We start from the raw sequence: 12,556 nt of genomic DNA, 5'->3' as shown, positions 1-12,556 counted from the left end.
TCCTTGTCATCTTGAATTTTAAAAGCATCTCTAGCTTCTTTCAAAGCTAATCTAACTACTGGCCATGTGTTTCGTAGCGTGTCTATCCATTCTTTAAGTGAGGGGATAGTGGGTTCTTCTGTGGGTAGTTCAGGCATGGGGCTGAAATCCTGACCTGTTGCTATTCTAAAAGGGGTAGAACCAGTACTTGAGTGCACAGAGTTATTGAATGCTACTTCTGCAAAAGGTAAAAGTTCAATCCAGTTATCCTGTTGAAAATTAATAAAACATCTTAAATACTGTTCTGGTACTGAGAGTTCTCTCACATTGACCGTTACTCTGGACATGGTGTGAAGAGCTCAACTCCTTAGCCAAGTAAGTTTAAAAATGCCCTCCAAAATTTGGAGATCAATTGGACCCCTATGTTGGAGATGATTCTCTGCAGGGCTCCATGAAGGCGATAAATGTGTATCAGGAATAACTTGGCTAGACTTTTGACAAGGTATAAAATCTGCCTGTTTTGAAAACAGATCTGTTACAACCCAAATGACAGTATTCCCTGCACTTTCTGGTAGTTCGACAATAAAGTCCATAGCAATCTCCTTCCAGGGTGCTGAAAATTCAACTACCTTCTGTAACAGTCCTGGGATTTTCCCTTGGCGTCTTTTAGCTGCACAAATAGGACGCCTGGCTACATAGCTCTGTATGTCCTTTTTTAGTGTTGGCCACCAAAATTGTCTTTTAATTAGGTGTAAAGTTTTCACAAAACCAAAGTGTCCAGCTAATTTGGAGTTGTGGCACCTTTCCATTAAGTGTAGTCTTTAGCTAGCTGGAACATACAATTTTCCTCCCACCCAAGCTAAATTATCTTTCATCAGGCAGCTGGATTTGTGGCTCAAAAACTATCCATTGGTGGCCAAAGCTTGTTGAAAGTTTGGGTGGTGTCATTGTCCATTCATTGTTTCTTGTTTTGCCTGGGATCTGGTGATTACTTTAGCAGCTAGTTGATTGTTTTGTATCATGGGTTTGATTATGTCTGGCTTCATACTATTGTATTGCGGTTCTCTGGATAGTGCATCTCCCAGAAAGCTTTTCTTCCCGGCGAGATATCTGAGGTAAACTCAAACCATTTAAAGTACTGAGCCCATCGTACTTGTTTTGGGGAGAGTTTCCTTGAGGTCTTTATGGCTTCTAAATTTTTATGATCAGTCCAGACTTCAAAAGGGATCTTACTCCCCTCTCGGAAATGCCTCCAAGTTAAAAGCTCCCACCGAACTGCAAAAGCTTCTTTCTCCCAAATGGTGCACCTCTGCTCAGTCTCATTCAACTTTTTGGATGTGTAAGTGCATGGTTGTAATTGGTTTTTCTCATTTTTCTGAAGCAGGACTGCCCCTATTGCCACATCACTGGCATTTGCTTGTATGATTAGTACAAGTTTTTCTGTGTCTGGGTGCTTTAGAGTTGGTTCTGCTGAAAACAGCTGTTTAAGTTTTTCAAATGCAGCTTGGCATTCCATTGTCCAGTTTAAAGACTGATTTGGTTTTGGGTTACCCTCCCCCTTTGTTTTTAAAAGCTTGGTGATGGGGAGGGCAATCTGAGCAAAAGTGGGGATAAACTGGCAGTAAAAGTTGGTGAATCCCAGGAAGCTTTGTAACTGTTTACAAAGGATGGTTCCTAATCAAGTACTGCATGCACTTTTAGAGGGCCCATTTCTATCCCTTGGTGTGAAATGCGGTACTCTAAATAATCCTTTTTTTTCCTTGGTGGAATTCACATTTAGAGCGTTTAGCACAAAGTTTGGCAGAGCGGAGTTTGTTTAGAACAGCACAGACTAGTTTTACATGTTCTGCTTTGGCCTATCTGTAGAGGCTCAGTGGCAAAAGAAGCTGCCTCCTGCTATTGATCCATCTTTGGTGGTGAGATACCACACATGTAGGTGATTTGGTGCACCTTGGACCATGCAGGCATTGTAGAGGTCATCACCCTTCAGATGATCCTCTCTCAGCGATGCTTCATTCTTCCTGGTCAGAGGGGGCTTCTAGCTCCAATTTCCACCCTGGTTTTCGGTTACTGTGGGTGAGAGTGACTCCTCTGGTTCTCCCATCCCAGCTGTCTTTCTTCCCTATGCCAATCGACCAGCAGGGCTTTTTGGGGTCCTCCAGGATCACCTCATCCTCTCTGACAGGGTACAGGGAGCAGGCCTTCGGTTGGGGCAAGGTTGATGTCTCCCTCCAGCATTCATCTTCCCTCTGCTCACAATTTTGCTCGGACATGGTTTGCAGGGTCCCCTTGGTAGAGCGAAGATTGCTTTTCCGGGTTGACCATTTCGCAGATGTTGCTTTCTGTAAGGATTGCCTCTCCTTCTAACTTAAGAAAGTGAAGAATCTTGAAATAAAGTATTTCAAAAGGAAGCTTTTATTAAGCAGAAGTGAAAACAATAAGTTCAAAGCAACATCTGAATCCCCTTAGGCAAGGCAAGTAGAATTAAAGCAGTAGAGACCCCTCCCATTTATCAGAATGCAGATTTTAGCCAATACACAAGTGTGAAGGTGGTTCCTTTACCAGCTGCCCTGAGAACCATATAAGCATAGATTCCCATGGCCATCTTCCATTAGACATTAAAGTGAACTATCCCAAATGGCTATCATTCAGTAAGGTAAGGGCCCAAACATGGTGTTTAGCAACCCATTCATTTTGGGATGAGAGTAGATGCTTCCAAGCAACTAAGTATTGGGATTTCCCCCTGTGGATCCTAGAGTCAAAGATTTTAGAGATCTGACAATGAGAATCTAGTAAAATGGCTTTTGTAATCATGAAAATACTATAGAGAAGCACAAGCTACTTAATAATATATGATGAAGATGAAGAATGGATAAGAAATATTTCATAATAATATACATGGAGATATAAAATAGGAAGAGGAAAACCAGCATGAAATAAAATCTGTCTTCTTTTTCACCAGTCCCTCTTCTCTGTCTCTTTATATTTACAGATAACAAAGATTATGATGCCTATTTGTCATATACCAAAGTGGATCCTGACCAATGGAATCAGGAAACTGGGGAAGAAGAACGATTTGCTGTTGAGATCTTACCAGATATGCTTGAAAAGCATTATGGGTACAAACTATTCATTCCTGACAGAGATTTAATTCCAACTGGAAGTAAGTTTCTAAGCGCACACACACACATATACACATACGCTCATTTTGCATAGCATATTCACAATGTGCTGTTTAGGTACATTTTAATGCGATACTATACTAATGCTGTTTATTATACATTCCATTAAGATAAGTAATCAAAGCATATTAATAATTACAATGGTACTAATACAAAAAATAATAAACACTATATGTATAATATGCTAGCTTTTATTAAGATAAGATATATAGTAACAGGATTAAATGTTCTTTGAAAAATTCATTGCATATCATAGCCTACCATAATTAAAAAGTATCTAGTCTAACTAAAAGTGTCTATATAAAATGTTGTCTTATATCTTCTTGAACCTACAAGAATAAAATATTCCAAATATTTTTAACAGCAGTAAAACTAACAGGAGAAAGAAATCAGACTAAGTTGTCAATTTCCTAGAACTGACTGTATATTCTAGATATAGTCTAGAACTAGATTAATATAGTTATATAATATATTGAGATTGTGCAAGACAGTGTTTGAATGGTTTCCTATCCTTTCACTACCACAAACATCCCCTGGAGATGAAAAACTATCTGAAAGGTCAGTCCATAAATAGATTTGTATCCTTTAACCTACCATAATTTGTATTCTTTATTAAGTGGAAATAAACCTCTTTGAAGTCTGAAATAGCATAGCATTGCACTTAGACTTATAAACCGCTTCGCAGTGCTTTACAGCCCTCTCTAAGTGGTTTACAGAGTCAGCATATTGCCCCCAACAATCTGGGTCCTCATTTTATTGACTTCGGAAGGATGAAAGACTGAGTCAACCATGAGCCATTGAAACCCGAACTGCCAAACTGCTGGCAGCCGGTGATCAGCGGAAGTAGCCTGCAGTACTGCCTTCTAACCACTGTGCCACTGTAGTTCATAAATGAAATGCACCACCATGAAATTAAATGAAATGATGGAGAATACCAAGAAGTATAGCACACAAGAGAAAATGTCTTTGGATTAATAGCAATATACTGTAGCATCACAATTTTTAATCAGTTGTTTTATTCAAATATAAAGCTATTAGACAATCTTTTTATAATCATCTTTTTTCATTGACAACTTAGACCAAATTCACCTTTCCTTGATAACATTTATTGTCTCATAGACACCAGCCACTGAAAGTGTATATCAGACAGGCTTCAACAGTTCCAGTTAAATAAATATGTCCTTTTTGCCTTTGCAGTTTGCACAGATATAATGTGCCATACCAGTGGAATGATGAAATGATAACATTAGATTGCATTAAGCTGAGATATGTTCCAAAAGTGGAAAAATATGTCCATTTGCATGCAATAAAAAATCTATATAGGACATATTCTATAAAAACAAATATGTATTGTAGAAACAGTGACTCTTTCCTTGTGGTTTTTTAAAATTAAATTTACCTGAAGTCTGATTTCCCCCTTCAAGGAAATAAAAAGGAAATATTTCCTTATATTCTTCATTCAAGGAATGGGAGAAAGAAAGAAAGAAAGAGAGAGAGAGAGAGAGAGAGAGAGAGAGAGAGAGAGAGAGAGAGAGAGAGAGAGAGAGAGAGAGAGAGGAGAGATTGATTTTCCTGGAAAGGGGGAAAGACAACTATGCTAGCAGTTTTTATACAGAGCTCTGGAGGGAGCTATTTCTCTTCCTATTTTCTTCCTATTCTGAATGTGTTCTCACCTAGGAACAATACCTCTGAACAGAAATTTACATGTGAATATTTCTTTCCAAATTTACATTGAATGCAGTTTAAGACTTATATTTACTTATTTAAGATCTGCTTACAGATCACAGTTCAGGTATGGTTTTTTTTTCTGATCTTGAGTTGCTCTTTTGCTTATCAGCCTACATAGAAGACGTGGCAAGATGTGTAGACCAAAGCAAACGACTGATAATTGTCATGACTCCAAATTATGTGGTCAGAAGAGGCTGGAGCATCTTTGAATTGGAAACCAGACTTAGGAACATGCTCATTACAGGAGAAATTAAAGTGATCCTCATTGAATGCAGTGAACTGCGAGGAATTATGAACTACCAGGAAGTTGAGGCACTGAAACATACCATCAAGCTTCTAACTGTAATTAAATGGCATGGACCAAAATGCAACAAGTTGAATTCCAAATTCTGGAAACATTTACAGTATGAAATGCCTTTTAAGAGGATGGAACCTATTATCCATGAGCAGGTTTTAGATGTTAGTGAGCAGGGGCCTTTTGGGGAATTGCAGACAGTCTCAGCAATTTCAATGGCTGCTGCTACCTCTACTGCTCTTGCCACTGCCCACCCTGATTTGCGTTCCACTTTTCATAACACATATCATTCACAGATGCGTCAGAAACACTATTATCGAAGCTATGAATATGATGTACCTCCTACTGGCACTCTGCCTCTTACCTCAATAGGTAACCAGCATACTTATTGCAATATCCCAATGACACTTATTAATGGACAGAGACCACAGACAAAAACTAACCGAGAGCAGAATCCTGATGAGGCTCATACAAACAGTGCAATCCTGCCCCTCTTACCACGGGAAACTAGTATCTCCAGTGTCATTTGGTGACATCAGTGCAAGGGGGAAGTCAGCTCCCTTGATCAGAAGCAAGGTCTGGAGTCTGTTGCCTGGAACTACATCCTTGACTGCTGCTGTTAAACATGCATTACAATCTATGAATTATGAGGAAAAACAGGGTCTTGTACATATAGTTTTGGAAATGTCTTTGCCGCATCAGTCTCCCTGTTTTACCCATGCCCTTACCATCCACATGTTGACTTTGTTTTATATGTCATTAAGATTTGTATATTTACATTTTTTTAAAAAGAGAGAAGAGAAGAGACTGCTGTATAGATAGGGTTGAGGTTTTTTTTCTTCATTAGTATAATTTGTGTGTGTGTGCATTTTAAACATTTTGGGGGGAGAATGCTTAGATAAAACTGTTTTTAATCTAGAAGCAGTATTGATTTTTTGATCTGCCTAGGCCAATATCCAGGGTCATGCTTGCAGCAATTCCCCATTGTCTGTTTGTGTGCGCGTGCATGCGTGCACATGTCACGCATGCACATGCACACACGGGTGCCTATTGAGGTAAGTGTGAAATCACTTGCTCTTGGAGTCCCCACAAATGTTTCATAATCTTTTCTTCATGTTTTATCACACTGCTACACTCTGCCCTTTTCCCATCACCTTTTTAAAGCAGCACACTGAATGAAATTAAAGATGGTCTAATTGTTTAATATTTCACATAGTAAATAGTTGTGAACAACAACAATGAAAAACCCAGTCTGTATTACCTGCTTCACAATAGCCACTATAACCATTATGGAATTTATAGGAAGAATAATAGATTTTTCTGTTTGATTTTATGAGTTGTTTGTATTCATTTTATATAGAAATAACATGCCAACTCTAATTCATTCACTTTCTGGGAAATTATTGGATTTGTTTGTTTGTTTGCTTGAAATCAATGGTTTCTTTTCTTATTTACATTCTTCAAATGAGATTATTGACATCTGCCAAGGAAGTAAGAAGTAGACATTGTGAAGCGCATTAAATCCTGCAGAGATTTCCAATGATGGCTTCCAAACCAAACTATAATAGAAGGACAATATCTAAAATGGTTTGTCATGTTGTATTACATATAATGCTGTCTTTTAAGAAATATGGAACATACTTTTTTCAACCAAGTTTGAAACATATGTATATTCAAGTTTGATCATCACCTTTTCTTTTTACTGATACATCCAGAGTTTAGCATTCTTTATTATTCACTATTATCTTTTCTTAAGCTTGTAATAACACTACATTTTTTTAAATTCCAAGGTTGTTTAAAGGAGATCTCAGGAGGTTGCAAAAAGTAAATTCCAACAAATATCAATATTTTATAAAATATTAATATTTAAATCGGAAGGAGAAATGTTGGAAATAATGTAATTGAATAAAATAAACTAGTTTTATTTTAAATGTATTATTTCATCTTTAAAGAGTTAAAGAAAGAACATGTATTTTGGCTTTGCAATTATGTTATGCATAAATTTAAGGACTGAACTTTGCCCATTTGGATTCAATAAGAATTTGTCATAAATATTAACAGATTTAACTCTTCATTCACCTACTATTAACAGAATGACCACTACTATTCATATTTCCACCAAACAACGTAATAGCCACCTTTCATATAAGAAGGCAGCCAACAGTAGATTATATGATTACTATAGCACTAGACTAATATAGCATACTTCTTACAACATAAACTGATGTAGTAGATTACTTATATTAATTAATATGCTAGAGGAGAATATAGCATTTTTTAATGTTGCATTAAAATGCAACAATTTAACAGCAACAATCATATGAAACTGCAGATCTTTTTCTTCATTGGAAAGAAAAGGAAAGAGTTTTCTACATAGTTAATAAGACATAGCCAATATAATGGATGTGCTGTGTGTTTAGTTTGACTGCAATCATAAAAAAAGTCCTATATTTTGGGTCAAATAAGATATCAATTAATTTTAAGCTAAAATCTAGATGTTTGGGTTCCATTGATACATGGAAAATTACTGGTATTATGGTGTAGATAGTCAAGAAAACACTTGAAAGCTGAATTAGGATGTATATGTTGTTTTTTGACATAATTTAACTAGCAATATTCATTTCTGACTGTTCACTCAAGTCCTTTTCTAGTAATTTGCTATTTTCCTTCAACACGCACATACACACAAGAAAAAATGTGGACATGCACCAAATAAACACAATAAGCATAAAATGCTTTCAAGTAGGATTTGAAAGTTTACATTCTTTAAAAGTTCATTCTTTGAAAATTTAAAATAGTTATTACTGGTTATAGACACCTGCAAGGCACTAGTGGAATTAATCAATTTTGATAAGATTTGATATCTGAGAACTCCAAATAGCTAACAAAATATGCAACAGCTTTTCCTTTAAAATGTTTAAACGTATATTTGATTTGTGAAGTAATGTGGCACAAGTAATCTGGCAACAGTCACACTGTAGAGTCTAACCGGATGGTATTCTTTGATTTTTTTTTTCCTCACAAGGAACACTTTTATCCTCTATTTTTAATGTAGATTGGAGCACTTTGAATAGCATGATTCAGGGATTAATAGATACTATTTGATATCCATGCTACTTAAAGATTTTCTTATAATGCTTTGTCATATTATTCAGAAAGAAATGACAGATTTAGTTTGGGGGAAAAACACAAAACAAATGAAAAAAAACCCCATTTGAGAAACATTCCACCCAAGTCATTCCTTTTATATAAACAGCTCTGTTTGAGAAACAGTAAAGGATCTGTCATATGTTCAAAATGCATACTTAATATTTGACTAAAGTTGTGTTAGAACACAAAATAAAAAGAAAAAATGCCCTAATTTTTGGGCTCCATTCTTCTTTACTGGGGAAAGAGGAGGGAGGAAAATGTTCTAATTTTGCAGTATTTGCATGCAAAGTCAAATTTCAGGGCCATCCTTAAAAATAGAATGCATAAAGAAAGTTCAGTGTCTGCAAATGTTAGCATGTATAACTTTCATTTCAAGATTGCTGAAATAAAATTGAAAACTTAATTGGTAGGAAAAGGATGGTTTTCTCTTTCAAATGCCATTACTAATTGTAAGGCTGCATAACCTCATACCTATGCTTGAATATTTTGTTAATACTGAGCTACAATTCTCAGGACCTTCAAACCTTCACTGTCATCTTTTATTTTTGTAACATAAAAATTCAAAATGAAGAAAGTAGTAAATGGATGACTAAAGGGATTATTTGAAAAACATTCCTATGAACATCAGCACTATAGCTTGACTAAGAATTCTAATGTTAAGAGTTAGGATATACTGCAAATTTTCACAAATTCCTCCTCCCAGTTGCAGTCTATTGAAAAACTAGTCCAAACATTATGATATCAATTCCTGAATAGTACTGGAAATGCCATTAGAAGTGTGTGGTTCCGGAAAGATTATCTCAATTTTGTCTTTACTGAAAATCTTTGCTGAAAGTTACTTCCACAAACGTAACAAATAGAAGCATCTATCTGGATACAATACATAATCCTGGAAACAATGTCCTAGAATTTTATTAGTACACACTATTCTTTTTATTCCTCATCTCAGCAGTGCTTTGCACAATATTTTATGAGATAAAGTCTAGACAAGTCACTTCATGAAGATACTTCAAGTTGTGAAATAACCACAGTACGGAATAATATAGAATTCTTCCTGTCTAGATATTGATTTCATAAGCTTAGTAGGGTTGGATACATTTATTTATATCCAGTGCAGTGGTGGGTGCCAATTGGGCGCGCTCACGTGACACTTCTGTGCATGTGCAGAAGCATCCGGGGGTTGGGCGGAGCCTCCTGCTGCTACTACTATTGGTTCGGCTGATCTGGGCTGAACCGGGAGCAACCCACCTCTGACCCAGTGTGTGGAAGTACTGGGCTTCCTTTGCCCTATGTTTCAGCAGTAACTTGTTCTTTGGTACAGATGCAAAGAGCATAACCCGCTTACTGGAAAAGTAACACTTACACATTCAAATAGCTCTCTGGAAATGGATGCAAGTATACTTGATGCTTTCAGATTTTGTTCAAGTCAATATAAATAGGGACTTAACTGACACACCTTTTTAGTCAGGTGTTGGAATCTACCACCCTTGTGAAGTATTTCTATTCATGGATATGTATTCTGTCTGAATTTTTTATACAAATCCACAAGTTAACTCTTCAATCTCTGTCATGGCCAGAGGTCCACTTAAGGGACCAAGAAAAAGGGAAAGTACAAGACCCACCCATTCAACAGCAAAAAATTATATAATTAGCTTATACAACTGATATTATCAGAAATTCTCAGCTGTTGACTAGGAAGGATTAAATAGTCAGTTAGCATACAGAAAATATGGACCCTTTACTTTACCAAAGTATCATACTATCTGTAAGCTATACAATTGTAGCTAATATTTCCATATGTGTAAAATGATTTGTCATGTTGTAACCACTTAACCCACCCACCCCTTTCCAAATCCCATATGTTACATTTGCTGCCAAATTGGAAAGAACTATTATGATTCAGTTTTGGTCGCCATGATGTAGAAAAGATGTAGACTCTAGAAAGCGTGCAGAGAAGAGCAACAAAGATGATTAGGGGACTGGAGACCAAAACATATGAAGAACAGTTGCAGGAACAGGGTATGTCTAGTTAATGAAAAGAAGGACTAGGGGAGACATGATAGCAGTGTTCCAATATCTCAGGGGTTGCCAGAAAGAAGAGGGAGTCAAACTATTCTCCAAGGCACCTGAGTGTAGAACAAGAAGCAATGGGTGGAAACTAATCAAGGAGAGAAACAACTTAGAACTGAGGAGAAATTTCCTGACAGTTAGAACAATCAATCAGTGGAACAGCTTGCCTCCAGAAGTTGCGAATGCCCCAACACTGGAAGTCTTTAAGATGTTGGATAGCCATTTGTCTGAAATGGTATAGGGTTTCCTGCCTAGGCAGGGGGTTGGACTAGAGGACCTCCAAGGTCCCTGCCAACTCATTGTATTGTATTGTATTGATTAATGTGTAGTAAACAAAAAGTAAATATTTATACTTCAGTAACACTAAAAGAATAAAGCCTGACAAAGTCTGCATTTATTACCCTTTCTTTATATAAAGTAGCTTTATCCATGTGCAAAACAGAATGTAAAAGAAACTGCCTGGCTTTCATAAGCTAACTAACTTAACTAATTTTGACCAATCATGTAACCATGGTCATTCCACTTAGATGAACATGATCTGGAGATTCAGCATTCTAGGTAACACTGTAAACTCTGAAAAACTGTTTCAGAGATCTAAATTGCATGGTACTGGTGTCGAGTTTACCAACCAAATTGCCACGAAGCCATATTAAGGAACAGATAAATAATTGATTATTTTGTATCCCTTCTTTGTCTATTATGCAGCATGCTCAGTGGTAGGATTCAATTTTTTTTACTGTGGGCGTGGTGTGGCTTGGTGGGTGTGGTTGCTTGGTGGGTATGGCAGGGGAAGAATACAGCAAAATCCCCATTCCCTCCCCACTCCTTGGGGAAAGATACTGTAAAATCGCCATTTCCATCCCACTCCAGGGCAAGGATACTGTAAAATCCCCATTCCCTCCCCATCCCACCAACCTGCTTTCCAGCTCCATTCTCCTGTGCAGGGCAACAGAAGAAGACCCAGCCGATCAGCTGCAACTTGGGAGGCAGCAAATAGAAGGGGCGGAGCCAGCCAGAGGTGGTATTTTCCAGTTTTCCAAACTACTCAAAATTTCCACTATCGGTTCACCAGAACCAGTCAGAACTGGCTGAATACAACAATAGCAATGAAATTGCTATTCTGGCATCATTTTCTTCTGACTTTTCTACTGGGGGATAACATATATAGAGCATTGATATGAAGCAATCTCTCAACCTTACATTTCTTTTTTTTATTTATTTAAATGTAAAACACAAATAATGCAAAAAGTACATATACACCTGAATACAAAAAAAGAAAGTTAAAAAAGGGAAAAAATACATTTTACAGTGCATCCCCACCCCCCTGGTGACCCTTTTTTTCTCTCCCCTCCCCCTTATATTTCTTAGATGTACAATATATTCCAATTGTGCCCTTATCCGCTCCAAAACAACAGTAGGTTTATTTCCTTTGCCTTCACCAATACTGATTTTATAAAATCCCCTCACATTTAATTATAATTATTTACTTTAATCATCCCTTTTAAAGTTTAATTTCTGTTGTTAAATTATCATTTGTTGTCATACTCCAAATTTCATTATACTATTCATTTCTTTGAATATCCCAATTTCATCCCCAATATTTAGCTATCACTAATCTAGCTGCCATTATCAAATATACAATCAATTCCATTTTTGTTTCATTTATATCCCGTTTTTCTACCAGTAACAGTAATGCAATCCTTGGTGACATGTCTAGATTTACATTCAACAGTACTCTAATTTCTCTAAACACCATGTCCCATATTTTTGTGCACAATCACAATCTCACCACATATGTTTATATGTTCCAACCTCTTTCTTGTACCTGCATATTTGTATATTTGCCATCTATTTGATTTAATTTACGTGGTGTTAGGTACCACCTCCATATTACTTTATATCTATTTTCCTTAATTCTGACATATTCTTGTATACTCTTCTATTCCAAATATTTTTCCAATCATTATTATTTATTTCTCCCAAAGATTCTCAAATGAATTTTAAACCTTTTGCCTGCTCTTCTAATTCAGTTAATATTCTATATATTTTCCCTATTCTTCCTTTCCCTATATATTCTTCATTCATCTCACATTCTTTCATTTCAAATTTTGTCATCTGTCTTTCTCCTTGAATATTTCTTCCACTTTTATCC

At 36.5% G+C, this 12,556-nt stretch overlaps 1 protein-coding gene across 2 annotated transcripts in view; it reads left to right on the top strand.

Moving 5' to 3' along the window:
* The window catches only part of IL1RAPL1 (interleukin 1 receptor accessory protein like 1), a 1,014,047-nt gene extending 1,007,535 nt beyond the window's left edge, over positions 1–6,512 (top strand). For both annotated transcript variants that reach the window (XM_081950467.1, XM_081950466.1), the window contains exons 10-11: positions 2,972–3,142; positions 4,999–6,512. In XM_081950467.1, coding sequence (XP_081806593.1) covers positions 2,972–3,142; positions 4,999–5,717 — 890 coding nt within the window. In that variant the 3' untranslated portion in view covers positions 5,718–6,512. The remainder of the gene's footprint in view (positions 1–2,971; positions 3,143–4,998) is intronic.
* The last annotated feature ends 6,044 nt before the right edge of the window (positions 6,513–12,556 follow it).

The sequence above is a fragment of the Natrix helvetica genome, assembly GCF_964273705.1.
Source record: "Natrix helvetica genome assembly, chromosome: 4".
Taxonomy (NCBI): Eukaryota; Metazoa; Chordata; class Lepidosauria; order Squamata; family Natricidae; genus Natrix; species Natrix helvetica.
This window is presented reverse-complemented; position numbering and strand designations above follow the sequence as displayed.